A 27,476-nucleotide genomic window follows, 5' to 3' on the forward strand; every position below is an offset into this window, starting at 1 on the left:
TGGCTCTCTCCTGCTGTGAATTTGGCTCGCAGACCAGGATGGAGTCTGCTTCTTGAGATTCTAATAAATAATTCTGCTTTCTATGAGTGATCTCTGAGTAGTCAATTTGGGTAGGTCTTTTTGTCCCAAACATATTTGTAGTCTAAAGATTAGCCACCCTTCACCAGTATTCCCTCATCCTCAAGCCAACACAAAATAATGACTTAATTGGCTCCAGAATTTCTTAAAGACCATCTATGTCACAGAGAAGCTGCAGTCTTCCAAGTAGAAGGGTAGATCCACTTAATCAAAACTCTTTGAAGTAATTAAGAATAGTCATCATCATTTATATAGTGCTTTAAATTTGCAAAGCACTTTACAAATATCATCTCATTTGAATCTCACAATAACCCTGGGTACTATTATTATGCCCCATTTCACAGATAAAGAAACTGATTCTGTGAGAGATTAAATGACTTATCCAGGTTCACACAGCTCATAAGTGTTGGTAAGGCTAGATTTAACTCGAGCCTTCCTGACTAGAGGTTCAGTTCTTTTAAACAATACATCATCTAGCTTCTTCTAAGTATGAGAGTCCCAATGGTAATTATACTTTAAAAGAAGTCTGCTATTTTCTTCAAGGCCCAGCTCAGCTGACAGTTTCTCTGTGGAACCTGCCATGTCCTCCACAGCTGAAAGTCATTTTTCCTTCTTTATATTTCTCAGATTGCTTTGTATAGTCTTCTCCTTTTAATAAGGTTCTCACTGTCCTTGGTATCAGTGATCTATGTATATGCCTTCTCATTTCCCCTGCTCTACCATTCTGCTGTCAGAAATGAGAGCAAAAGCTATAACAAATCTCTCTTTATATCATCAGCCTTTAGGAAGGGTCTTTACTCAGAGTAAGATGTACATGGTTGATAGAGACATTGTGTGGACTTGGAATCAAAAAAGATCTGAGTTTTAAACTTGCTTTAGACTTTTATTAGACCCAGCTTAGTGGTACTAACTTAGAATAAGGTAGATTTGGGGAAAAATCCTGTCTTAAATAATTACAATGTGAGCCTGTATAGATCATATAACTTTTCTTAGACTGTTTTTCCATCTGTAAAATGAGAACAATAAGATTACCCCACAAAACAACAATAACAACAAGAAGTAGGTTCGATGAAGCATTTGAAGTTTTGCAAAACATTGTCCTCATAATACTTCTGGGTAGTAGGTGCTATTCTTTTTCCAATTTTACAGATGAGAAAACTGAAGCAAACACAGACTAAATGACTTATCCAGGATCACATAGATAATGAGGGTCTAAGGCTAGATTTGAAATTGCATCTTTCTGAATCCAAGTTCAGCAGTCTACAGTCCAGCACTGTGTCATCTAGCTGCTGTTATTGTTATTGCTATTGTGACATGTAAGGTGCTTTGCAAACTCTGAAGTACTATATAAATGTGAATAATTATTATTAGACACTTCATGAATGTTCACTGAATTGACTATTAAAGCTCTGAATGTACTTGGAGCATTGGGAAACATAGAAATTGAACCCTGGAAGAAACAAAATGGTCTCCTGAGATTGGATGGCATCTATGATGGATTGAAGTTTTGATTAGTGCCTTTTTCCTACTGTAAAATCATGGTATCACAGTTTTAAAGCTGGAAGGAATCTCAAATCATTCTGTTACTTGCTCTTCCTATCCCTGCTTCATGGGTGAGGAAGAAGAAAGAATTCAGCTTTCCCAAGATCACACACTGACAGACTAGGGATCTGAACACCACTAAGGCCAGACCTTTTCCAATTGTACCCTCCCTACGTTTTTTCCTCTCAGTCCAGAGAGGTGTGGGTTAGAATTGGTTTTACAAACCTTGAACAACTAACTTCAGGTAGTATTTTTACTTTAAAAGTCTCAGTGCTCACAACTGGAAATTCATGAAGTACCTATGTGACTTGGACCACATCTTTTTCACTCTCTGGGTCTGTTTTCTTATCTCTAAAGTGAAGAGGTTGCAACATCAGGGATTCTCAACCTTTTTTTTAACTGTCTTGTAACATTTTCGTAGTTTTGTAAAGCTTATAGACAATTTTTCTGAAGAATGTTTTAAATGCATAAAATAAAATACATAGGATTACAAAGGTAACCATTATATTGAAATAAACCTATCCATCTACTCATATTTATCTATGTATCACCTAGCTGTCTATCAATCTATCTACCTACCTGTCTATGTAGTTATCCATCCATATCTATCTACCCATCTTTACCTCTATTTCTACGCATCTATGTATTATATAATCTATGTTCCTGAACTCCAGAATAAGAACTTCTGGCTAGGTGATTCCTTCTAATTCTGACATTCTATGAATCCCCCAGGGCTACTTCTTTCTAGCATATGTCCCATTGAATGGTCCTGGCCAGCTTGATAAGAGACTGAGACTGTTACCTTATGGGAAAGACAATTGGCCTGCATAGAATAGAACCTAAATCAAGGTCCTCCTTCTTAAACATTAGCAGAGTTTAAGAACAATAATATGGATTTATCACATTTTCAAAGTGAAAGATGATACACAAAACACTTTTCTTTCAACTCCCACTGTGAGTAGGTGGTATAAATATTCACAGAATCTCAAAGCTGAATGGATCTCAGATGTATCTAGCCTAATTCACATTGAGTGGACATCACATCTTCACTGTAATATATTCAAGAAATGGCTAACCACTTCTTTGAAGTCATCCGATGAGAGGGAAGTCACTGCCTCTTGTAATAGTCTAATCCAATTTTGGAAAATTCTAATTATGAAAATGGTTATTTCCCCCTTACATTAAACTTAAATTTATGTCTCATAAAACTCAGTCATTGCTTTTAGTAGTATAAATTAGGAAATCTTATAAAGGGGGGAATTAGACTCTTCACAAATTTAAATGACTTGTCCATAGTGGTCTAGCATCATGATGGCAGTAACATTTGAGTTCAAAATCTATATTATGTTACCTTTAGTCTTGAACTTCAGGATTCTTCCAGTAAAATATGGAAAGAACCAGCAACTACATATAGAAGAATACAAATCATTAGTGATTCTTTCCCTAAATGGAGAAGGCAAATCTAGACAGTGATCTATGGCCCTGGATAAATGAACTCATTAGATGAGTCTTAATCAGTATTTAAAGACCTTTTCTTCTGGGGTGTGTTTTTTTTTTTGCTCAGAACCCAGAGTTTCACAGGGGAAACTTCTATTAATAGATTAAGATTACCTGGACATAGGCATCGGGGAAATGTACAACAACTTGTCATTGGCTATGGAAAAGGACCAGTGAATTTCATTGCATCTTAGTTTAGAGGAGGAAAAAAAATTCATATATTAAAGATCAAAAGAAATACCACTTCTCATAAGAATTAGTTTGGAGCATAAGAGTGCAACTACATCTTACTCTAGAGATTTTTCCCTCAGAGAAAATTATACCTTTTATCAGGTAATTTGGGACCAAGATTCTAACCCCTACTTGTGGCCATGAGTGATAAAAGACTCTGAATGACTTCTCTTTAAACAAAGGCAAAGAAGTTTATTTATTTAAAGGTCACAAGTGCTTACAAGGTAGTAACAAAAATTGACATAAGAACACTCTCAAGATCTCTCTTAAGAACTTTAGAATTGATGATGTGACATGGAAGAAACTGGCACAGGACGGCCCATCATGGTGTACCCTCATCAAAGAAGGTCCTGTGCTCTATGAGCAAAGCAGAATTGAATTAGTTCAGAAGAAATACAAGATTCTCAAAGTTAGAGAGTCCACCCCAAATGTTCATAGAGACTGTTTGTGTCCGGCCCCTGTCAGCCACAGTTGGACACTCTGTAACTCGACTCTAACATAGTCATGTCATTTTGGTCCTCCTTGACAATGAAGGCTAACAACTAACCATGTGCTGCTGTTTCAGATGAAATAACATATGTAAGGCACTTTGTAATGAATGTGCTCTACATATTAATACTAATGCTGCTGTGATAATGAATGTATCCATAATTTCACTATCACAGGGAACTCCCTAACAAGGAAATTCCATCAATACAGATCAGTATCTTCTCTTGCAACTTACAGCCTTGGAGAAGCCTGTAATACTAAGAGATTGTCAAGCCCATATATCATATCAACATTCATTTATTAGGACCTATCTGTCAGGCATTGTGCTAAGCTCTAGGGATACAAAGAAATGAAAAACAATCCCTGATCTCACAGTGTAATGAGGAATGTTAAGTGACTTGAACAAAGATAAATGTATTGACTTGAATAAAGATAAATATGTTGAGAACATGTCAAAGGTAGCACTTAGATCCAGGTTTTCCTGATTCTGAGACCAGCTTTTTATCCATTCTGTCAAAGTGGCTCTATTAGGATTCTTTCAAGGTACTTATACACTGAGTTCACAGATGTGAACTCAGTGCATAAGTACCTTGTAAGAATCCTAACATGACTCCAACTCCTCTTCTTCCTTTTTCTCCTCCTTCCTCTTTCTCCTCTTCCTTCTCCATTTATTACTCTTCATTACTCCTCCCCTATCTCTTCTTTCTTTCCACCTCTCCCTTCTTATTAAAATTGGGAGATTTTGTGTGTAGATATGAGAAGAAAAACTGGTTATATCTAAATAGTTTTGTGTAACAGATAGATAAGTGACCTTAGAATCAGAAAGTTGGAGCCCTACCTCTGACCCATATTAAGAAGTGTGACCTTAAGAAAGTCATTTAATCTCTTAGTGCCCCAGATAACTCTCTTAGACTAAAAAATGTTATTGGTCTCAATCCCACACTTTTCTTTGCTGGGAAACTTTTCCAGATCATATCCTTTAATGATAGGTATCCCATATGGTTTTATTTTAGGCATTCTTATCTTCTCCCTCTATACTACTTGACTTGGTCTCCCAATCTATCATAAATTTAATTATCGACTTCCGGCCAAGATGGCGGCGTGGAGGCAGACAGCTGCTTGAGCTCCTCGTTTTCTCTCAGAACTTACTTCATGACAAGCCTCTGACTTAATGCTTGACCCAGAAAGAAATCCACAAATTATCACCAAGAGAAGACATCCTTGAAAGTCGCCAGAAAAGGTCTGTGTTTGCTCGGGGGAGGGTCAATCAGACTGGGCGCAGACTGAGGGCAGACAGCCAGAGCAAGACAGGCAGCTCACACAGCTCAGACCAGAGGGGGAGGGGTGTGATCTCTGCCGTTTCTGTGAAAGGGCTTTTGCCCCAGTGTGGATGCTCCGTCTTGGCAGCAAGCCAGGAGCAGCAGAGAGGGTGTAAACACCGGAGGTGAAGATTAAAACCCCAGAAAGCCAGCATCTCTCAGAGCCCGGCCACCCCCAACCCCCACCTGGACTGACTCAGTGCATTCTCAGAGCCTCAGAGCGCAGACTCAGTACAGTCATTGCTGTTCTGTTAGTGGCTCTCTGCTGCCCTACCCCCAGTCTGTAGAGGAAGCCCATTAATACCATCCAGCCCTATCCCCCGCAAAACAGACCAATTGTTTCTCTTGTCAGTTTGTTTTCTTTGATTCCTTCTTTGATTCCTACTCTGACAAAATGAACAAAAAATTCAAAAGGGCTCTAACCATTGACAGCTTCTGTGTGGAGAGGGAGCAGACTTCAAATGCTGAGGAGACTAGGAACAGACTGTCCCCAGATGTATCCCCTGGGAGGGATATAAGCTGCTCCTCAATACAAAAGAACCTCATAGAGGAAATCAAAAAGGCTCTCACAAGAGAGCTGGAAGAGAAATGGGAAAAGGAAAGGGAAGCTTGGCAAGAGAGCCTGGAGAAGTCATCCCATGCATTCAAAGACAGAATGGATAAAGAAATCAAATCATTGAGAAACAAGATTAGTGAGCTGGAAAAAGTAAACAACTCCAAGGAAAACAGGATTAGTGAGCTGGAAAAGATAAACAACTCCAAGGAAAACAGGATTAGAGAGCTGGAAAAAGAAATCAGCTCTCTAAAAAATAAAATGGATAAAATGGAAAAAAATTCCATAGAGGATAAAAACTCAATTGGACAATTACAAAGAGATATTAAAAAAGTGAGTGAAGAAAATACATCATTGAAAATTAGACTGGAACAAGTAGAAATGAATGACTCAAGGAGAAACCAAGAGGGAGTCAAGCAAAACCAGAGAAATGAAACAATTGAAAAGACTGTCAAGTACCTTACCAGAAAGACAACAGACCTGGAAAACAGATCCAGGAGAGACAATTTGAGAATAATCGGACTCCCTGAAAAATGGGAGGAAAAAAAGAGCTTGGACACCATTTTCGAGGAAATTATCAAAGAGAACTGCCCAGACGTTTTGGAAACAGAGGGTAAAATAGACATTGAGAAAATTCATCGATCACCTACTGAAAGGGACCCTAAAATCAAAACGCCAAGAAATATAGTGGCCAAGTTCAAGAACCATCAGACAAAGGAAAAGATATTGGAAGCTGCTAGAAAAAAACAATTCAGATATGGAGGATCCACGATAAGGATAACACAGGATCTAGCAGCATCCACATTAAAAGAACGCAGGGCCTGGAACATGATATTCCGAAAGGCTAAGGAACTTGGTATGCAGCCAAGAATAACTTACCCAGCAAGAATGAGCATCGTTTTCCAGGGAAGAAGATGGACATTTAACGAAATAAATGAATTCCATCTATTTTTGATGAAAAAACCAGACCTACATAAGAGGTTTGATCTTCAAATACAGAACTCAAGAGACTTCTAAAAAAGGTAAAAAGAAATCTTGAGAACTATACTTCTGTCAAAAAAATATGTAAAGAACATATGTACAATTTGTCTTAGAAACTAGAGGTGGAAAGGAGATTATATCATAAAAAAGTGTAAAGTGGTGGTACTACATCTCATGAAGAGGCAAAGGTAACCTATTATATCTGAGAGAAAGAAAGGAGGGAGATGAACATAGCGTGTATCAATAGACATATTCGATTTATGGTGAAACTTCTTCTACTTCATTGAAAAGTGAAAGGGAAGGAGTGAGCTAAGGGGAAGGGAATACAGTAATTTCGAGGAAAAGGGGTAAAATAAGGGGAGGATCTTTAAGGTGGGGGAGGGATCCTAAAAAGGGAGGGCTGTGAAAAGCAAGTGGTGTTTACCAGTTTAATACTGGATAGGAGGGTAAAAGGGAAGGAAAGGGGAAAAGCATAAGCAGGGGTTAACAGGATGGCAAGCAATATAGAATTAGTCCTTCTAAGCATAAATGTGAATGGGGCAAACTGCCTCATAAAGAGGAAGCAGTTAGCAGACTGGATTAAAAGTCAGAATCCTACTATATGTTGTTTACAGGAAACACACCTGAAACAGGATGAGACATTCAAACTAAAAGTAAAAGGGTGGAGCAGAATCTATTATGCTTCAGGCAAAACCAAAAAAGCAGGAGTAGCCATCCTCATCTCAGATCAAGCAAAAACAAAAATTGATCTAATTAAAAGAGATAAGGAAGGGCATTATATCCTGCTAAAGGGAAGCATCAATAGTGAAGCAGTATCAATATTAAACATGTATGCACCAAGTGGTGCAGCATCTAAATTCTTAAAAGAGAAATTAAGAGAGCTGCAAGAGGAAATAGATAGCAAAACTATAATAGTGGGAGATCTCAACCTTGCACTCTCAGAATTAGATAAATCAAACCACAAAATAAATAAGAAAGAAGTCAAAGAGGTAAATAGAATACTAGAAAAGTTTGATATGATAGATCTTTGGCGAAAGCTAAATGGAGACAGAAAGGAATATACTTTCTTCTCAGCAGTTCATGGAACCTATACAAAAATTGATCATATACTAGGGCATAAAAACCTCAAAATCAAATGCAGTAAGGCAGAAATAGTAAATGCATCCTTTTCAGACCATAATGCAATCAAAATAACATTTAATAAAAAGCCAGGGGAAAATAGACCAAAAAATAATTGGAAACTAAATAATCTTATACTAAAGAATGATTGGGTAAAACAGCAAATCATAGACATAATTAATAACTTCACCCAAGAAAATGACAATAATGAGACATCATACCAAAATGTGTGGGATACAGCCAAAGCAGTAATTAGGGGAAGTTTTATATCTCTACAGGCCTACCTGCATAAAATAGAGAAAGAGAGGGCCAACGAATTGGGTTTACAACTAAAATTGCTAGAAAAGGAACAAATTAAAAACCCCCAGACAAACACAAAACTTGAAATTCAAAAAATAAAAGGTGAGATTAATAAAATTGAAAGTAAAAAAACTATTGAATTAATTAATAAAACTAAGAGTTGGTTTTATGAAAAAACCAACAAAATAGACAAACCCTTAGTAAACCTGATTAAAAAAAGGAAAGAGAAAAAGCAAATTGATAGTCTTGAAAATGAAAAGGGTGAACTCACCACTAATGAAGAGGAAATTAGAACAATAGTTAGGAGCTACTTTGCTCAACTTTATGCCGATAAATTCGATAACTTAAATGAAATGGAAGAATACCTTCAAAAATATAGCTTGCCCAGATTAACAGAGGAAGAAGTAAGTAGTCTAAATAGTCCCATCTCAGAAAAAGAAATAGACCAAGCTATTAACCAACTTCCTAAGAAAAAGTCCCCAGGACCAGATGGATTTACAGGTGAATTCTACCAAACATTTAAAGAACAACTAACTCCAATGCTATATAAACTATTTGAAAAAGTAGGGATTGATGGAGTCCTACCAAATTCCTTCTATGACACAGACATGGTACTGATACCTAAACCAGGTAGATCGAAAACTGAGAAAGAAAACTATAGACCAATTTCCTTAATGAATATTGATGCTAAAATCTTAAATAAGATATTAGCAAATAGACTTCAGAAAATCATCCCCAGGATAATACACTATGACCAAGTGGGATTTATACCAGGAATGCAGGGCTGGTTTAATATTAGGAAAACTATTAGCATAATTGACCATATTAATAATCAAATTAATAAAAACCATATGATCATCTCAATAGATGCAGAAAAGGCATTTGATAAAATCCAACATCCATTCCTACTAAAAACGCTTGAGAGTATAGGAATAAATGGACTATTCCTTAAAATAATAAGGAGCATATATTTAAAACCTTCAGTAAACATCATATGTAATGGTGATAAACTAGAACCTTTCCCTGTAAGATCAGGAGTGAAACAAGGTTGCCCACTATCACCATTACTATTCAATATAGTACTAGAAACTCTAGCCTTGGCAATAAGAGCTGAGAAAGAGATCCAAGGAATTAGAGTAGGAAATGAAGAAATCAAATTGTCACTTTTCGCAGATGACATGATGGTATACTTAGAGAACCCCAAAGACTCTGCTAAAAAGCTATTAGAAATAATTCAGAATTTTAGCAAAGTCGCAGGATACAAAATAAATCCACATAAATCCTCAGGGTTTTTATACATTACCAACACAATCCAACAGCAAGAGATACAAAGAGAAATTCCATTCAAAATAACAGTCGATAGTATCAAATATTTGGGAATATATCTACCAAAGGAAAGTCAGGAATTATATGAGCAAAATTACAAAACACTTGCCACAAAAATAAAGTCAGATTTAAATAATTGGAAAGACATTCAGTGTTCTTGGATAGGCCGAGCGAATATAATAAAGATGACAATACTCCCCAAACTAATCTATTTATTTAGTGCTATACCAATCAGACTCCCAAGAAACTATTTTAATGACCTAGAAAAAATAACAACAAAATTCATATGGAAGAATAAAAGGTCGAGAATTGCAAGGGAACTAATGAAAAAAAAGTCAGAGGAAGGTGGTCTAAGTGTACCTGATTTAAAGCTATATTATAAAGCAACAGTCACCAAAACCATTTGGTATTGGCTAAGAAATAGACTAGTTGATCAGTGGCATAGGTTAGGTTCACAGGACAAGATAGTGAATAAAAATAGCAATCTAATCTTTGACAAACCCAAAGATCCCAAATTTTGGGATAAGAATTCATTATTTGACAAAAACTGCTGGGAAAACTGGAAATTAGTATGGCAGAAACTAGGCATGGACCCACATTTAACACCACATACTAAGATAAGATCAAAATGGGTCCAAGATTTAGGCATAAAGAACGAAATCATAAATAAATTGGAGGAACATGGGATGGTTTACCTCTCAGACTTGTGGAGGAGGAAGGAGTTTGTGTCCAAGGGAGAACTAGAGACCATTATTGATCACAAAATAGAACATTTTGATTACACCAAATTAAAAAGTTTCTGCACAAACAAAACTAATGCAAACAAGTTTAGAAGGGAAGTAACAAATTGGGAAAAAATTTTTACAGTTAAAGGTTCTGATAAAGGCCTCATCTCCAAAATATACAGAGAATTGACTTTAATTTATAAGAAATCAAGCCATTCTCCAATTGATAAATGGTCAAAGGATATGAACAGACAATTTTCAGATGATGAAATTAAAACTATTTCCACTCATATGAAAGAGTGTTCCAAATCACTATTGATCAGAGAAATGCAAATTAAGACAACTCTGAGGTATCATTACACACCTGTCAGATTGGCTAAGATGACAGGAACAAATAACAATGAATGTTGGAGGGGCTGTGGGAAAACTGGGACACTGATGCATTGTTGGTGGAGTTGTGAAAGAATCCAACCATTCTGGAGAGCAATCTGGAATTATGCCCAAAAAGTTATCAAAATGTGCATACCCTTTGACCCAGCCATACTACTACTGGGCTTATACCCCAAGGAACTACTAGAGAAGGGAAAGGGTCCTGTATGTGCCAAAATGTTTGTGGCAGCCCTTTTCATAGTGGCTAGAAGCTGGAAGATGAATGGATGTCCATCAATTGGAGAATGGTTGGGTAAACTATGGTATATGAATGTTATGGAATATTATTGTTCTATAAGAAATGACCAACAGGAGAAATACAGAGAGGCTTGGAGAGACTTACATCAACTGATGCTGAGTGAAACGAGCAGAACCAGAAGATCATTATACACTTCAACAATGATACTGTATGAGGATGTATGCTGATGGAAGTGGATTTCTTCAACATAGAGAAGAACTAATCCAATTCCAATTGATTAATGCTGGACAGAACCAGCTACATCCAGAAAAGGAACACTGGGAAATGAATGTAAACTGTTATTTTTACCTTCTGAATCCAATTCTTCCTGTGCAACAAAAAATTCGGTTCTACACACATATATTGTATCTAAATTATACTGTAATATATTTAACATATATAAGACTGCTTGCCATCTGGGGGAGGGGGTTGGGGGAGGAAGGGAAAAAATCTGAATAGAAGTAAGTGCAAGGGATAATGTTGTAAAAAATTACCCATGCATATGTACTGTCAAAAAATGTTATAATTATAAAATAAAATAAAAAATTAAAAAAAAAAAATTTAATTATCACTTATATGCTGATATATCTCCCTCTCCTGCCCAACATCTCTGCTAAGCTCCAATCTCAGAGTCCCTTTCAGATTTCTTGAACTGACTGCATAACACTTATCTTTCTTCCTAAAACTTTTTCTCATCCTAAATTACCTATTACTATTTAAGGCACTACCATCCTGCCAGTTGTCCACTCTCTCTACCTGAGTGTCATGCTTGATTCTTCACTATTTTTCAGTCATCATATCCAAGCTGTTACCAAGGCTTGTTGATTTTATCTTTGTGACATTAGTCAAATTTACCTCCCTTTTCTCCTTTGATGTACGACCAGCCTGGTGCAGGCCTTCATTACTATGTTCTCAGACTATTGCAATAATCTCTTCATAGGTCTGCCAATCTCCCTCTCTACACTCCAGTTCACCCTCCAATCAGCAACTTTAATTATTTTCCTAAAGAATTGTTCTAATCATGTCACACATAAACACCCCACTAACCACACCTCCCTCCCCTCCCACACATACACAGAGCATTTTCCCATCCTCTCCATGACCAATATATCTCTCAGTTCCTGGCATTTTCACTGGCTGTGCACCCATCCCTGGAATGCTCTCCTTCCTCATTTCTACCCAGGCTTCCTTTAAGGCTCAACTAACATCCTATCTTCTATAGGGAGACTTCCCCAAATTTCTTAATTCTATATCCTTTATTCTGTTAGTAATTTCCCATTTATTCTGTACCTGTAGCTTGTTTGTTCATCTTCATTTGCTGATTGCTTAATCCATTAACTTGTGAATTCCTTTAAAGTAGGGATTGCCTTTTGCCTCTTTCTGCATCCTAGTACTTAGCACAATGTCTGGTGCAAAATATGTATTTAATATATATGCTCATTGACTTACTGACTGACAATAGAGTCATCCCTCAAAGAATTCCTTATACCAATGAAAGCACAGGGGTGGTACAACTAATAACTGACATTCACAGAGTTTTGCTTTTTTATTTTGGAAGGCAATGGGGGTTAAGTAACTTGCCCAGAGTCACCCAACTAGAAAGTGTTAAGTGTCTAAGGCTGGATTTTAACTTGTGTCTGAGGCTGGATCTGAACTTGGCTCCTCCTGGCTCCAGGGCCAGTGCTCTATCCACTTCACCATGTAGTGCCCCCATCACAGGGGGTTTTGGACAATACTTCACACATGCCATTTCATTGGTTCCTCAAAACAATCCTCTATGTTAGGTACTATTATTATCCCTACTTTATAATTGAAGAAATTGAGACAACTCAAAGTTAAGTGATTCTCCAAGAGTCACATAGTTAGGAAATATCTGAAGCTGATTTTGAATTTAGATCTTCCTAATTCCAGATCTAGCATTTCATTTACTATGCCACCAGAATCTTTATAGAGAAACAACTTCCTAAAAGTGAAATGATAAGTAGTGGGTTCCTGCTACATAGAGATCTTCAAGGAGAATGATGCCTTTTTATTTGGGCTGTTTTATCGGTAAAGAAGAGTTGAATTTGATGTAAAGACTTGGACTATGAGTCAGGATCCTACCTTGGATACTTACAGTTATGTATCCCTGATCAAATTAATTTCTTTCTCTCTCAATTTTCTCATCTATAAAATGGGAGTAATTATAGAACCTACCTTGCAGGGATGTTGCAAGGAGCAAATGAGATAATGTATGTAAAGGACTGAACGAACACTAGCTATTAATAATATTAATGTTATTAGATTAAATGTTAGTAATTACATTATAATGGTAATGTTGATGACCACCTAATTAGTATTATATGTGATATAATAAAATATAATGTATAATAATTATATTGTTATAATTAATAATATTATTATAGATGATAGGACTAGATCACATCAGAGACCACCTTTCAGCTCTGTAATTCTATGTTTCCCAAGGGACAGAGTGTGCTCCTATGACAAGGAGAAAATCCTGAAATTAGAATGCAGGCAATTATTATGCAAATGATATTGCCAGTTCATTTTCAAATGTCCCCTTTGGAATTGCCCCATTCCATTTCGAACCATGTGAACATGCATTAATTGTGTATCTCTACCATGTCTTGTTCTGAGTTAGATATTAGCCAGTGTAGGAGAAGATATGACAGTATCCTCTGTACTCAGTATCCCAGGATTTCAGAGCTGAAGGGGATCTCAAGGCCTTCTAGTCAAAGAATAAAAATATCTCCCATACAAGTTGCCATCTTGTTTCTTCTTGAATACTTATAGCAAGAGGGAATTCTTAACATACCAGTTCATTCTACATGGACATAGGTCTAGTTTTTTTCTTGGCATCAAAATCTAAATCATCTGTATCTTTGCAACTATTTCTGTTGTTTCTTGTTTTTCCCTTTGGATTAAGTGGGATAATTCTCATCGTCTTCTTTTTGAGAAGCCTTGAAGAATATGATCATATCCTTTCTACCTCAAGTCTTTTCTTCTCTGTTTCTTCAACCAATCCTAAGATTGCATAACAAACCTGGATATTCTTTTCTGGTCATTCTCTAGCTTATTGTTCTATATCTCAAAATGTGATTTGTTGTTGGTTCTTATTATTAAATTATTTAAGTTGTATCTGACTCTTCAAGATCCCATTTTAGGGTTTTTTGACCAAAAACACTACAGTGGTTTGCTATTTCCTTCTCCAACTTATGGATGGGAAAATTGAGGCAAAGAAGATTAATGGGATGCCCAGGCTCGTACTGCTAGTATGTGTCTGAGGCCAGATTTAAACTTATAAAGATAAGTTTTCCTGATTCCAAGGCCAGTTCTCTATCCTTGTTGCCCCTGAACTATGTTACCAAGAACTGAACAGAGAAATGGGGATATTATCTCGAGATTCTAATTCCATTGAAGAAAAAGGATTTATACTTATTAAACAATTAGAAAATAATTCAAAAAACCAGACTTTTATCTGAAAATGATAACTACTATTGATGCAAGACTTCAAGAGGGTTTTTTTTGCTGTTGTTTTAGTTTTTTAATACAGCACTTACCACAAATTGTATCATTTGCACCTTAGGGTTGCTCTGTGAAGTGGGCTCTATACATATCATTATCCAAAGTTCACAGATAAGGACCTGAAGTTCAAAAAGATTTGAAAACTCATACATACAGAGTGAGCTCTTTGGGGGTCATCTAATTCAATCCTTTATTTTATATCATACATGAGGAAACAGAGGTTAAAAGATTTACCTAAGCTCACATAGGTATTAAGTAGCAGGAGGGAGATTTAAATGTAGCTCCTTGATATTACACCTAAATTGTTTGGAATCAGAAAGACCAAAGTTCAAATTCTACCTCAGACACTCCTAGCTGTGTGACTCTGGGCAAGTCACTTATGTTCTATTTGCCTCAGTTTCCTCAATTATCAAATAAGAATAATAGCAGCACTTACCTCAAAGGATTGTTGTGAAAATTGAATGAAATAATATCTGTAAAGTACTTTGCACAGTATCCGGCACATAGTAGGCTCCATTTATTTTTTTTAATAATTTAATAATTAAGGTATTTCTTTTTAATTGCATGTATTTTATTCTGAACTTCAGAAACAAAACATTTTCATAATTATCCATGAAACAGCAAATGCACTTAAAAGCTTGTTCCCCCTTTTATGATTTCAAATCCAGTATGTTCTTTTTCCTTCATGGTTTACCTGGCATTATAAAAGTAGAAAATTGTCAGAGGTAGTATCTGAGACCAGTGTTTCTCCTACCTCCATGTTCAGCATTTTCCCCCATGATACCACGTTGCCAGTAACTGCAGAGAGAGCTATGACTTGATAAAGGTGACTTAGTTTTGGAAGACCCATGTATGCTTCCAGAGTGTGGTATGCTGAAAGCACTTAATATATGCTCACTGAGTTGCAGTGCAATAGGAATTAGACTTGTTTTATTTGGTTTCCCTAGGGCAGAACTAGGAATAATTATCAGGAGTTGCACAGAAGCAAATTTCCACTTAAAGTCAGGGGAGGAAAAAATCTTCCTAGTAATTAGAGCTATGTAAAAGTGGAATTGAGCTGCCTTAGGAGTTAGTGGATCTGCCCTCACCAGGGGGTTGTGAGCAATGGCTGGATAATTGTTTGCTGGGGTGGAGGGGTGTTGTAGGAAGAATTTTTATGCAGGTATCAGTTGGACAGAGAGCCTCTGAGGTCCCTTCTCACTCAGAGATGCTGAGATTCTGTGGAACAGCTGGAGGCAAAGAACAGAGTGGGGATGTGACTCAGCACCCCCTATCTTTCCCCTACCCCCAGCCAGAAGAGAGAGAGAGACAGACAGCCAGGGAACAGTATTAAAACTCATCAGAACAAAGGCGCTGAAGAAGAGCAAATTCAAATAATTACCTATTCAAGATAAATGACCTTGTCTTCCCCCGTAATGGAAACAGTAATAGCCCGAAAGGAGAATCAGTCTAGTCCCAGGTAGAGGGGAAATGTAGTGGCTTTAAAAGCATGCTAGTTAACAACAGCCAGTCCTCCTCATCCCTTTGCTGCTGTTCCAAAGCATACAATCACACCCCTAGCTCCTGTAATTAATGGCATAATAACTAACTTGCTGTCACTAGGCAACTGTCCATGGTCCTTTTTATTGGAAGATTGATTTTGGGTTTTCTTTCAGCACTTCATAAGAGCACATGCCAATATTTTCTAATAAATGGTCTGGGAGGAGATAGCAGCCAGTCATCAGATAGGTCAACTCATGATTCACTTCTGACAATAAGGTAATTTTGTGACAAGAAATGGCAGGAGACACTGTATGTAGGTGAAAGTCCAGCATGCCCTATCATCTTCTGTGGGGAAATTCACTTGGCTTATTTGTTTTTCTGTTGTTTTCTCTTATCTGCATGGGGAGAGAGAGAGAGAGAGAGAGAGAGAGAGAGAGAGAGAGAGAGAGAGAGAGAGAGAGAGTAAGAGACAGAGAGAAAAGTAGGCAGAGCAAGAGACAGAGAAACAGAGACAGTGACACACACACAGAGGCAGAGACAGAGAAATAGAGAGATAGAGAGAAAGAGAGACAAAAAGAGACACAGAGAGACAGAGAGAGACAAAAACAGAGATGCACAGAGACAGAGAGAAACAGAGAGAAAGACAGAGACAGAGAGACAGAGACAGAGAGACAGATACAGAGAGGCAAAGACAAAAATAGAGAGATGGAGAAAGAAAGAGAGGAAAGAGAGAGATAGAGACAGAGTCAGAGAGACAGAAACAGAGAGAAAGAGAGAGACAGAGAGACAGATAGGGAGACAGGCAGAAAGAGGCAGAAAGGCACAGAGAAGACAGACAAAGAGAAAGAGACAGAGACAGAGAGACACATACAGAGCACTATGGGGGATGTCTGTGACTCTGCTAATATGGGGCATTTTTTGAATCTGCTAATCAAACAGTTATATTCAATCAACAAATAGAAAATGTGGTATACTGAAAAGAGGGCTGTCCTTGGAGTCAGAAATGGATGGGATACATATAATACTGCTTCTGATACCTGTAAGTCTTTCAGCCTCTCAGTGTCAAAGGGAAGTTTTCCAACATTACTACAGTGCTGAACAACTATTGATCTCTATGGAAAGGAGTTTCCTTAAGGGGAATTTCCTACAAGAAGGAAGTTAGAAAACTATTTAAACAAATACTGTGCCCAGAGATGCTAAGTAATATAGATTTAAGAAAGAAGAGATTTTGGAAAGAGTGAATGGAAAATGTGTAGGTGGGCTCTCTGCTAGTCCAATTTTAGATCTCAAGGAATATATAGACTTTTTACTAGAGTTTGTTGACAGTATAGAAGCCACTATTGTCAAACATACTCACATGCAATTATTCAGTAATAACCTACTATGTGCCGGAACCTATGCTAGTGTTGGGATACAAAGTCAGAAAAGGAATTATCTCTAATTTCAGACTTTATATTCTATTGCCAAAGGTTCATGGATTTAGTGTTGAGGGATCTTAGACATTATTGAGTGAAGTTTCTTAATTTACAGTTGAAAAAACTGAGACATGAAAAAGTTAACTGATTTGTCTTAGTAGGCAGGATTTGAATCTTACTCTTTCCAATTCAATATATAAAGCACTAGTCTTAGATTCAGGAAAACCTGAATTCAAATCCAGCTTCAGACACTTACTAGTTGTGTGACCTTGAGTAAGTCACTTATTCTATGCCTTAATCTACTGGAGAAGAAAATGTCTTAGGATTCCACTATTTTTGCCAAGAAAATCCCATAGACAATATTGGTTTGTTAATATACACACTGGCATGGCTCCAAAGAGTCACATAGAGTCAGGCACATTGAATGAATAACTCTCTTACTTGAGATCCAGCTCTCTATCCATTATTCTAGAAGTGTCAAATACCTGGGCTGTCTAGAAATATTTACTGTTAGGATTACTAGGTGAGAACTCAGGTTGTCTGGACAATGACAAGGTGAGAACTCAGGTTGACTTGATAAGAGGAGCAAGCTCATTGGTTGGAGTACTTCTTCCCAGAAGCCCTTGCATTATCCCACGCCCATTCTCTGGGAGGATAAAAGAGGACACCACTCCAGAAATAGAAGAAATCTCTGCTCTACATCAGGCTTGATGGGGCTCTCTGCAGGAAGGGAAGTCACTTCTCTGGACAAGAGTTAACGGCAACTGCCTGGAGACAAAGGTTCACTACAGGAAGAAGAATCTGTCCAAGAGATTTGAGTTGACACAGCAGATCTCCTCCCAGAGAGCGATCGGCAGCGTCTGGAGACAACAGCATGCTACATTTGGCGCCCAATGCGGGGCAGGGACTTTTCCTTATTCTGACAAGGACTTATTCTGAGCCCTTCAGAGGAGCTAGACTGGACCATAGCACAGGGGAGTTTATATTTTATACTAAAGACAACCTGAGTTCTCACCTAGTAATCCTAACAATTTACCAAAATAAATAAAATAAAGCAAAATATAGATAACATTGCCATTTTATAACTAAGTCAATATACAGCCTGCAGGGATCCTTACCTATAGATTAGTGGCCCTTCTTTCTAATTTTTTTCTTTTTTTTGCTGAGACAATTGGAGTAAGTGACTTACCAAGGGTCACACAGCCAGGAAATGTTGTGTCTGGAGCCAGATTTGAACTCAGGTCCTCCTAACTTTAGGATTGGTGCTCTATCCACTACACCAACTAGCTGCCCCTCTTTTATTTTTGACACTCACCTACATACCCATCAGTTAAATAAGTAGACACATGGTCCCATTTTACCATCAGCCTTGGATCTCAATGTTATTCTCATGCAAGAAAGCTTTACAGGCAGCCACAATCTAGAAATTAAAATCTACTCAGAATCACAGAATGATCAATGTGATCTGAGAGTAGTTGGGTCTATATGATTTTATGGGAGTTAAAGCCTTTTACAAATGTTCCAGTCTTGGGCAAACTGATCCTAAGAATCTTTAAATGAACTCATCGTGAGTAGATCAGATAATGTATCACCACATAAACTGGTTGAACTATTTTGTTCCTGTACACAGGTACACTTATAGACATATCACTCCTTCTAGGAAAGGGGCCACACATTTATAAAGTACCCTCCATATGCCAGGTACTCTGCTAAATGCTTTACCAACATTATTATTTCATTTGATTTCTAGATAATAGATTCTTAGACTTATTTTGTCTTTGTCTTTATCAGTCCAGAGAAGCCCATGGACCCTTTCTCAGTATTTTTAGTGCATAAAATAAAATACATAGGATTACAAAGAAAAATAATCATATTAAAATGTAATCTTTTGAAAATAAAATCTGTGGTTCTTGAATTAAGAATACCTGTACTAGACATCTCTATCTACCTGTGTCTCCCCCCCTTCCTCTGGGGGAAAGAGCACAATCTGGTTCAACTATGTTAACTATTCATCTTGTAGTCTAATCCAAGGCTTCTCAAACTGTTTCTACTTGCCATCCCTCTTCTTTTTTTATAATACCTTTTATTTTTTCCAAATATATCAAAGACAGATTTTCAACATTTACTTTTGCAAAACCTTCTGTCCTAAGTTTCTCTGCTTTCTTTCCCCTTTCCTCTCTCCCCCAGATAGCAAGCAATCCACTGTAGGTTGAGCATGTGCAATTCTTCTAAATATATTTCCATATTTGTCATGCTATGCAACAAAAATCAGATCAAAAGGGAAAAAAGTCACAAGAGGAAAAAATACAACAAGCAAACAAAAAACGCCACTACCAAAAAGATGGAAATGCTATGCTTTGATCCACATTCAATCTCCATAGTTCTCTCTCAATGCAGAGAGATCTTTCCATCACAAATCTATTGGAATTGCTATGAATCATCTTATCATTGTAAAGAGCTGTTCTAGATAAACATTTTAAGTGTCTTCTTCTTTATTATTATTAAAGCTTTTCATTTTCAAGATATATGCATGGATAATTTTCCACATTCACCCTTGCAAAACCTTGTGTTCTCCCTGCCCCCTCTTCTAGATGTCAAGTAATTCAATATATGTTAAACGTGGGATTTTTCTACATATATTTCCACAATTATCCTGCTGTGCATGAAAAATCAGATGAAAAATGGAAAAAATGAGAAAGAAAACAAAATGCATGCAAACAACATCAAAAAGAGTGAAAATGCTATGTTGTGATCCATACTCAGTCCCCACAGTTCCCTCTCTGGATGCAGATGGTTCTCTTCATCACAAGACCATTTTGCCATCTCTTTAAACTTGAGATATTTTTACAGGACTCTGGGTACATAATTATGTAAAATCAAGCATTTACTGATAATAAATCATAATTTTGTGACTTCCATATTCAGGTATGAGACCCTATATGGGATCAGGACCCATAGCTTAAGAAGCTAGGCCAACCAATAACTGGGAGAAAAATTCCTTTTACAAACAGAAAATATACTCCTGATTCCACATACATTTCTCCTTAGAGAAAAAAAAATCAAGCAGTCTACATGCCTTCCTTTCCTTTGATGACCTAAATATGGTTTTATAAATCACTAGCAATTCTGAAATTTGGATTAGAAGCTTGGGAACTATGGCCATAGTTACAATGGAATAGTCATTAAAAAAAATGAGTCATAATATTTAAGGTCTTGGTTCATGGAGGCTGGGATATTTCCCCTACAAAACAGTAAATCATCCCCACCCTCAAAGCACTTACATTCTACCTTGGGCATATAATGGACGCAGAGAAATCAATTCCAAGAACCCAATGTTTCTGAGAATCTGGCTCCCTCTTTGCAGAAAACCCTTACCATAGCTAGTGGGATGACTCCAATCAAATCCTTCTGGCTCACATAGATTTTAGATACCCCCAGGTCCGAGGTAGTCTCTCCCGGGTATTCAACCTGCCATGTGACTAGCTGTGTGGCTGGTAGGTCACTCAGCTCTTCAATTTCTATATCGATCTGCATGACTTCATTGGATTGACCATCCGCACTAGAAGGAAAGATAAAAGAAAAGTCATGATGAATCATCAGGGGCTAATTGGGGGTTTGTATAAGTGACATGGTGTCTGAATGTGTTTGTGTTAAAATTACCTTTTGTGAAATATATAGATATATATGTATAGATACAGATAAATGTATAGATATACACACATACATCTATCTATCTATCTATCTATCTATCTATCTATCTATCTATCTATCTATGAGATTAACTATAAAATCAACAACAAAGTACATTTAGAGTCATAATAAAGAAATCGTAGCCCAATCTGGCTATCCTCAGTTAGATTTCTTCCTGAGAGCTAGTATTTGCTTTAGGATAAACTTAGGGAATAACAGTAAATACTCATTCATGAAGTTTGAGGATGGACACATTTATTTTCATATCTTAGGGGAGGGATCATCATTCTCCTTATTCCCTTCCTTCTCCCATATTCAAATAGTTGCCAAGTCTTGTTAGTTCTAACCCCTTTAATATTTTGTGTCAATCACCAATCACTATAATCACATTCTCTTACTTTTATTACTCTATGACAGATTGTCACCTCTTATCTGGACTACTGCAATAACTTTTTAGCTAGTCTCCTTGATTCAAGTATCTCCCTTCTACAATCGATATTCCATTAAAATGATGAAATAATCTAAAAGATGGAAATGGCCATTTTACTCTTCTACTCAAAATTCTTCAAGGAATTCTTTGCCTTGAGGACAAAATGGCATATTTTTCCTTGGCATTTAAAGATGCCCACTTATTTTCCTAAATTTGTTTCATGTTATTCTCCTTTATGTACTCAATGCTTGTTAATCTGTTCTGTTAGCTCTGAGCTAACAAACAAGTCAAGTAAATTTTCCCAAAACATATGATTATAGAATTCCATTTCCTTACTTGATGTCTTTGCACAGGTGTTCCCCTCCCTCTTGAGTTCACTGCTTTCTCACCTCCACCTCTGAGGAGCTTCTTATATAGTATAGCCAAAATGCCACTCACTAACTTAGACATTTTTTCTGACCTTGACTGAGTGATTTCACCTTCCAGGTCAAAAATCAGAACAAAAGGGAAAAACCATGAGAGGAAAAAAAAAAGAAAAAAAGGGAGGAAATGAATATAACATGTGTTAAGCTATATTATATCTCCATTGTTCTCTTTCTGGATGCAGATGGCATTTTTCATTCAAAATCTGCCATAGTTGATCATCACACAAACTTGCTGTTGTAGTGTACAATGTTTTCCAGATTCTGCTTGTTTCATTCAGAATCAGTTCATGTAAATCATTCTAGGACTTTCTAAAATCTACTTGTTTATCATTTTTATATAGTAATAATATTCCATTACTTTCATATATCATACATTATTCAGCCATTTTGCAATTGATGGATATCTACTCATTGCAAAAAATTGCCACCACAAAAAGAATTGCTATAAACAGTTTCACACATGTGGATCCTTTTCCCTTTTTTATGATTTCTTTGGGATACAGACCCAATAGTAACACTGTTGGATCAAAGGGTATTCACAGTTTTGTAGCTCTTTGGACATAGTTCCAAATTGCTTTTTAGAATGGTTAAATCATTTTGCAAATCTACCAATAATTTATTAGTGTCCTAGTAATCCCACATCCCCTCCAACATTCATAATTTTTAAAAGTATTTCATAACTGTATTTCAATCCATTTAGTTTCATTTGTTATTATATGTATTTATTTTATGCATTAAACATTAGTCTAAGAAAGTGTCCATCAACTTGATCTCAATGTCAAAAAGGCATTATACAGAAATGGTTAAGAATCTCTGCATCAGATGATTGCTTCAGAAGTCCCTTCTATCTTGGGACTGAAGATGCTATGATCCATTGACTTTCTCATGGGTGTTTCTTCCATGGGCTACTTCATACTTTTTCTGGTCTACACAGATATTCTTTGAGGTCTGTGAAGAACCTCATGCTGTATGTATACAATTATTGTTCTCCTTTGGGTATTTTCAGTGTTTAGCTTCATCTTGGTCTTAATTCTCCTTTTTCTAGGATGAAATCCCAACTCCATCTCCATCCCTATTACACTATATTCTATCATCAGGCAGAATAAAGAAGTGGGTACCAAATTCCTACATATCAAAGTCTACCTGCCATGTTTAAAGGTTAAAAAAAAAGGACAAGCTTGAAATGTTTAGAAGTGGGGAAAGCTAGGACAGATCATAAAACATTACAATCAGAAAACCCTGGAAATAGAATTTGCCTCCTAGTCATCTGACTCCTGTGGTCCTGTGTTTTCCCTGTATTCTACCTTGGCCAAAGTCTGATGTTGGGAACAGATGTGTCACATGTCACAAAAATATCATCTCCAACAAAGTCTTGCCATCATTAATTTTTTCTCCATCACAGGCTACTTCTCTTTTACTTCAGTAAGCTTTTAGAAGATCTTCATTGCAGAGTCTAGAAGGTTAGGAATCCCAAAAAGGGTTATTAGCAAACTGAAGAGGAAGTGAAGGTCAAGGAGCTGAGAATTAGCTAGCAGAAGTTGAAGAAGTATTTAATATGGAAATATGTTTAAAGTCATTGTACATATATCATTTATATCAGATTGCTTGCTGTCTTGGGAAAAGGGATAAGAAAGGGAGGGAAAAAAAAGTTGGAACTGAAAATCTTATTGAAATGAATGATGATGTGATGAACTTGGCTCTTCTCAACAATGCAGTGATTCAAGGCAATTCCAATAGATTTGAAATGGAAAATACCAGTCACATCCAGAAAGAAAACTATGGAAACTGAATGTGGATCAAAGAATAGTGTTTTCACCTTTTTGCTTGTTTGTTTGTTTTTTTCTTTCTTGTGGTTTTTTTTTCCCTTTGGGTCTGATTTTTCTTGCACAATATGACAAATATGGAAATATGTTTAAAAGGACCGCATATATTTAACCTATATCAGATTGTTTGCTGTCTTAGGGAAAGAAGAGGTGAGGGAGAGAGAGAGAGGAAAAAAAATTAGAACACTAAGTTTTACAAAAATCTATGTTGAAAACTACATGTATTTGGGAAAATGCTATTAACTGAAAAAAAAGTTTGAGAAATAATGGAGGGTTAGGGAAACCTTACATATCTATCAAGATTTTAATTCTGTATTTTAACAGGTCAGACTACAGCAGTTTGAGAATGCCGCACCGGTTTCATCCTATAAAGCAAAGATACTGAAATGTCTCTCTATCTATGCAGCACCAGCTGGTCCTATGTAGATCTTTATGCTTTCATTGCTAGGGCTTTGGGACAAGGCAGAGAAGCATTCAGAGATCTCTGGGGTTGATGAAAATTGTGGGAAGAGTCAGGGACGTTTTTGTAAAAAGAAGCCCATGCATGAGAATCCCTGTGGACTGAGATTAGAATGTGTGATGACCAGAAAAAGACAAAGTCACAATGACAGAAAGTCTCTGTAGTGCCGGCTATCTTCAGTAGACCAAGAAAGATAGTAATCGAGGCATCCAACTTTTGGAGGAGGCAGGAAGCAAAGGGATTATAGATCACCCAGGCCTCCTTCTTGACTGGAGGAGAAAAGAAATTTTGCTTTTTGATAAGCAGCCCTTGTGCCAAGAGCTTGATTCTGAACAAATCCCTCACTGCTGAGATATATATATATATATATATTTTTAATCATCATTTAAGATACAGAAAATCTTTTAAAAGCCACTGCCGGGAGATGTTATCTGAGGAGTGTTTGGGCCTAGGGTGACAAAGTGAGAGTGAAGCTTTTTTTTTTATCACATTAAAGAAGGAAAGAGACTTTTCTACAGATTTTCCATGCACAGGTAATGGTTCACTTGAAATTGTTTTCATTGCATCTAGGTCAAAGTCACACTGTGGGGCTTCAATGGATCTGGGATCTCATGGAAATCAATAGAAACAACATTTTACAAAAAATTTATGGTGAAAACTATCTTTACATGTATTTGGAAAAATAGAATCCTATTAAAATAAATATTAAAAATTACATTTATGTGAAATTAGAAAAAATACTATTAGTTGAAAAAAAAAAGAAGTTGGGGAAGTAGTGGAGGGGTAGGGATAGGGTGCCTTTTAGGGAAGTCTCACATAGCTAGCTCAGCTCTATCAAGAAATTTAACAAAGATCAAGCAACCAAGGCTTTGTCTCAGGGTGCCAACATTACTGGGGTACTCTCTGGGAAATTCTTCTCTATAAAAACAAATCAACAACTTTCTGCAAATTATAATATCAGAGACTTGGCTCTGAGGGGTTAAGTGGTAATTAAATTTTACATTGCATTTTTAAGTTTGCAAAATACTTTACAAATATCATTTCATTTGACCCTTACCACAACCTAGTGAAATAAGTGCTGTTATTATCCCCATGTTACAGCTAAGGAAAAAGCTGAGGCTGAGATAAGTTAAATGACTTGTCCAGGGTCACACAACTAGTTTTGTGTCATAGGTGGAACTAGAATCTGGGGTCCTCTCTCTACAATTCTACACTTTCACTTCCCCAAACATGAGTTAGTTTCATTTTTTCCCCTATAGCATCACTGCCCAAATTAGTGACCTTTTCTGCCAACTGTAGAGTGTTCATGGGTCCCAGAAGGAATGCTTTCAGTTAGTCTTCTTTTGACAAAGCTCTATTTTTATGCTGTATTTTGTGAGGGACTGTCTGAAAACCTGTTGTCTTTGAAGGTGACTGAACCTGGTCTCTGAACTTGAAATGAAAACATTCACTTCCATGCTGACTGGAGCAGGGAAGCATTTCTGGACAAGTTCAGCTGTGAATTTTAGCATTTTAGAAAGGTATCCTGATGTCTAGTGAGGTTGCAAAGCACTCTGCTACTCCCAGGGGTTAATTCACTTTTTTTTTGTTTCTGTCTGCACTGATGCATGCTGGGGGCTCTGATGAACCTCGTTCTGTCTATATATGGTTGCTGGCTCTGTAAAACCTCCTCATGAGCTTTTCAATGTTTATTTCACCTTGATCTTGATTCTCCTTTCTCCAGGAGGAAATCCCACCCACAACTCCATCCCCATCATGACATAATCTAGCCTCAGGTAAACATAGAAGTCTATGCTAGAATACTATATATTAAAGTCTACGAGTCATGTTTAAAAGTTGTTTTAAAAAATATTGAACTTGAAGGTTTTGGAAGTGAAGCAATCCAGACTTGTCATAGGATAATAATGGAATCATAAAATATTACAGCTAAAAAGAAATTTGGAGATCATCTAGTTTAAGAAACTTATTGTAGAGATGGGTTCATAAAGGCCTAGAGAGAGGGTATGCTTTCTATTTTTATTACTGTTCCTGCTAATAATAATCAGCATTTACAAAGCACTGTTTTTTTTCCCCAAAGAGTTGTTGTATGTGTTATTTCATTTGATGCTCACACCTTTGATGGAGATAAGGGCACTTACCCATATGGAAGAATGGAGTCAGACCAACAAAGTTAAATGACTTTTCTGGAATCACGCAGCTAATAAGTATCTGAGCTACTCGGGTCTTCCCTACTTTAAGTTCAGTTTCCTGGGCACTTGTCCCCTTTAATTGCCAAAAACCTATTAACCATAGTCTCCATTCTGAGTTCAGTCCCTCCCACATATAGTTACGTTAGACATTTTTGTTAGAAATTTTGTAATAGATGCCTTACAGAAGTATCAAACTTAACATGCCCCAAGGAAAACTTAGCATTCCTACCTCCCACCAAATCAATCAAATCCCAAACTTCCCTATTACTATGGAGGGTTCCATGTTACATCCAATCACTCAGATTTTCAACCACTGTGTCATCCATAACTCCTGCCTCACACAACCCACATATCTAATCAGTTGGCAAATGTTTATATCTCCACAGTATCATCAAATTTCCCTAGTTCTTTTCACATACACATATAGGTCATGTTCTCCTTACCTCTCACCTGTATGATTACAGTCCCCTGCTAATTGCTCTTCCTTTCTTAAGTTTCTTCCTCTCCCCACCACTCAATCCATTCTCTATTCAACTACCAAAATAATTTCCCTAAAGAACTCACTGTGTCATAGTCTTACTCAACAAACCCAATCACATGCTGACTATCACATGTTTGGGCAAGTATACTCTCCTCTGTTGAGCATTTAAAATACTTTGCAATTTTAACCTATTTCTACTTTTCTAGGCTTATTATATATAGTCCAACATTAAAAAATTTTAAAGCACATATTATGTTCCAAGCACTGTGCTAAGTGTTAGGGATATCAATAAGAATCTCTCTCTCTCTCTCTCTCTCTCTCTCTCTCTCTCTCTCTCTCTCTCTCTCTCTCTCCATATATAGCTTACAATCTATTGGGGACAAAGGAGTGGCTACATGGAATACGACTTAGAATCAGAAGGACCTGACTTCAAATCTGGCCTCAGAAACTTTACGCTTCCCAATTGTGTGACTCTGAACAAGTCACCTAACCTCAATTGCCACACAAAAGAAAAAAAAAATGCTATCTATCTATCTATTGGAGGAAGATAAAACTACTTCCAGGGCAGAAAAGTTCCAAGGTAGGACAGGCAGATGAAAAATGAGGTGAAGAAATACTACTAAAGTGAATAAAATCTTAAATCTATTTTATATGCACCTATATATAGGCACATTGGCTGTCCTATATGGATTGTAAACACTTTGAGGGCAGAGACTGTTTGACTCC

At 36.9% G+C, this 27,476-nt stretch overlaps 1 protein-coding gene across 2 annotated transcripts in view; it reads right to left on the reverse strand.

Annotated features, from left to right (window-relative positions):
• The window catches only part of TMEM132D (transmembrane protein 132D), a 944,174-nt gene that overhangs the window by 291,719 nt on the left and 624,979 nt on the right, over positions 1 to 27,476 (reverse strand). For both annotated transcript variants that reach the window (XM_074299467.1, XM_074299475.1), the window contains exon 4: positions 20,628 to 20,811. In XM_074299467.1, coding sequence (XP_074155568.1) covers positions 20,628 to 20,811 — 184 coding nt within the window. The remainder of the gene's footprint in view (positions 1 to 20,627; positions 20,812 to 27,476) is intronic.

Source organism: Sminthopsis crassicaudata, chromosome 1 (genome assembly GCF_048593235.1).
Source record: "Sminthopsis crassicaudata isolate SCR6 chromosome 1, ASM4859323v1, whole genome shotgun sequence".
Taxonomy (NCBI): Eukaryota; Metazoa; Chordata; class Mammalia; order Dasyuromorphia; family Dasyuridae; genus Sminthopsis; species Sminthopsis crassicaudata.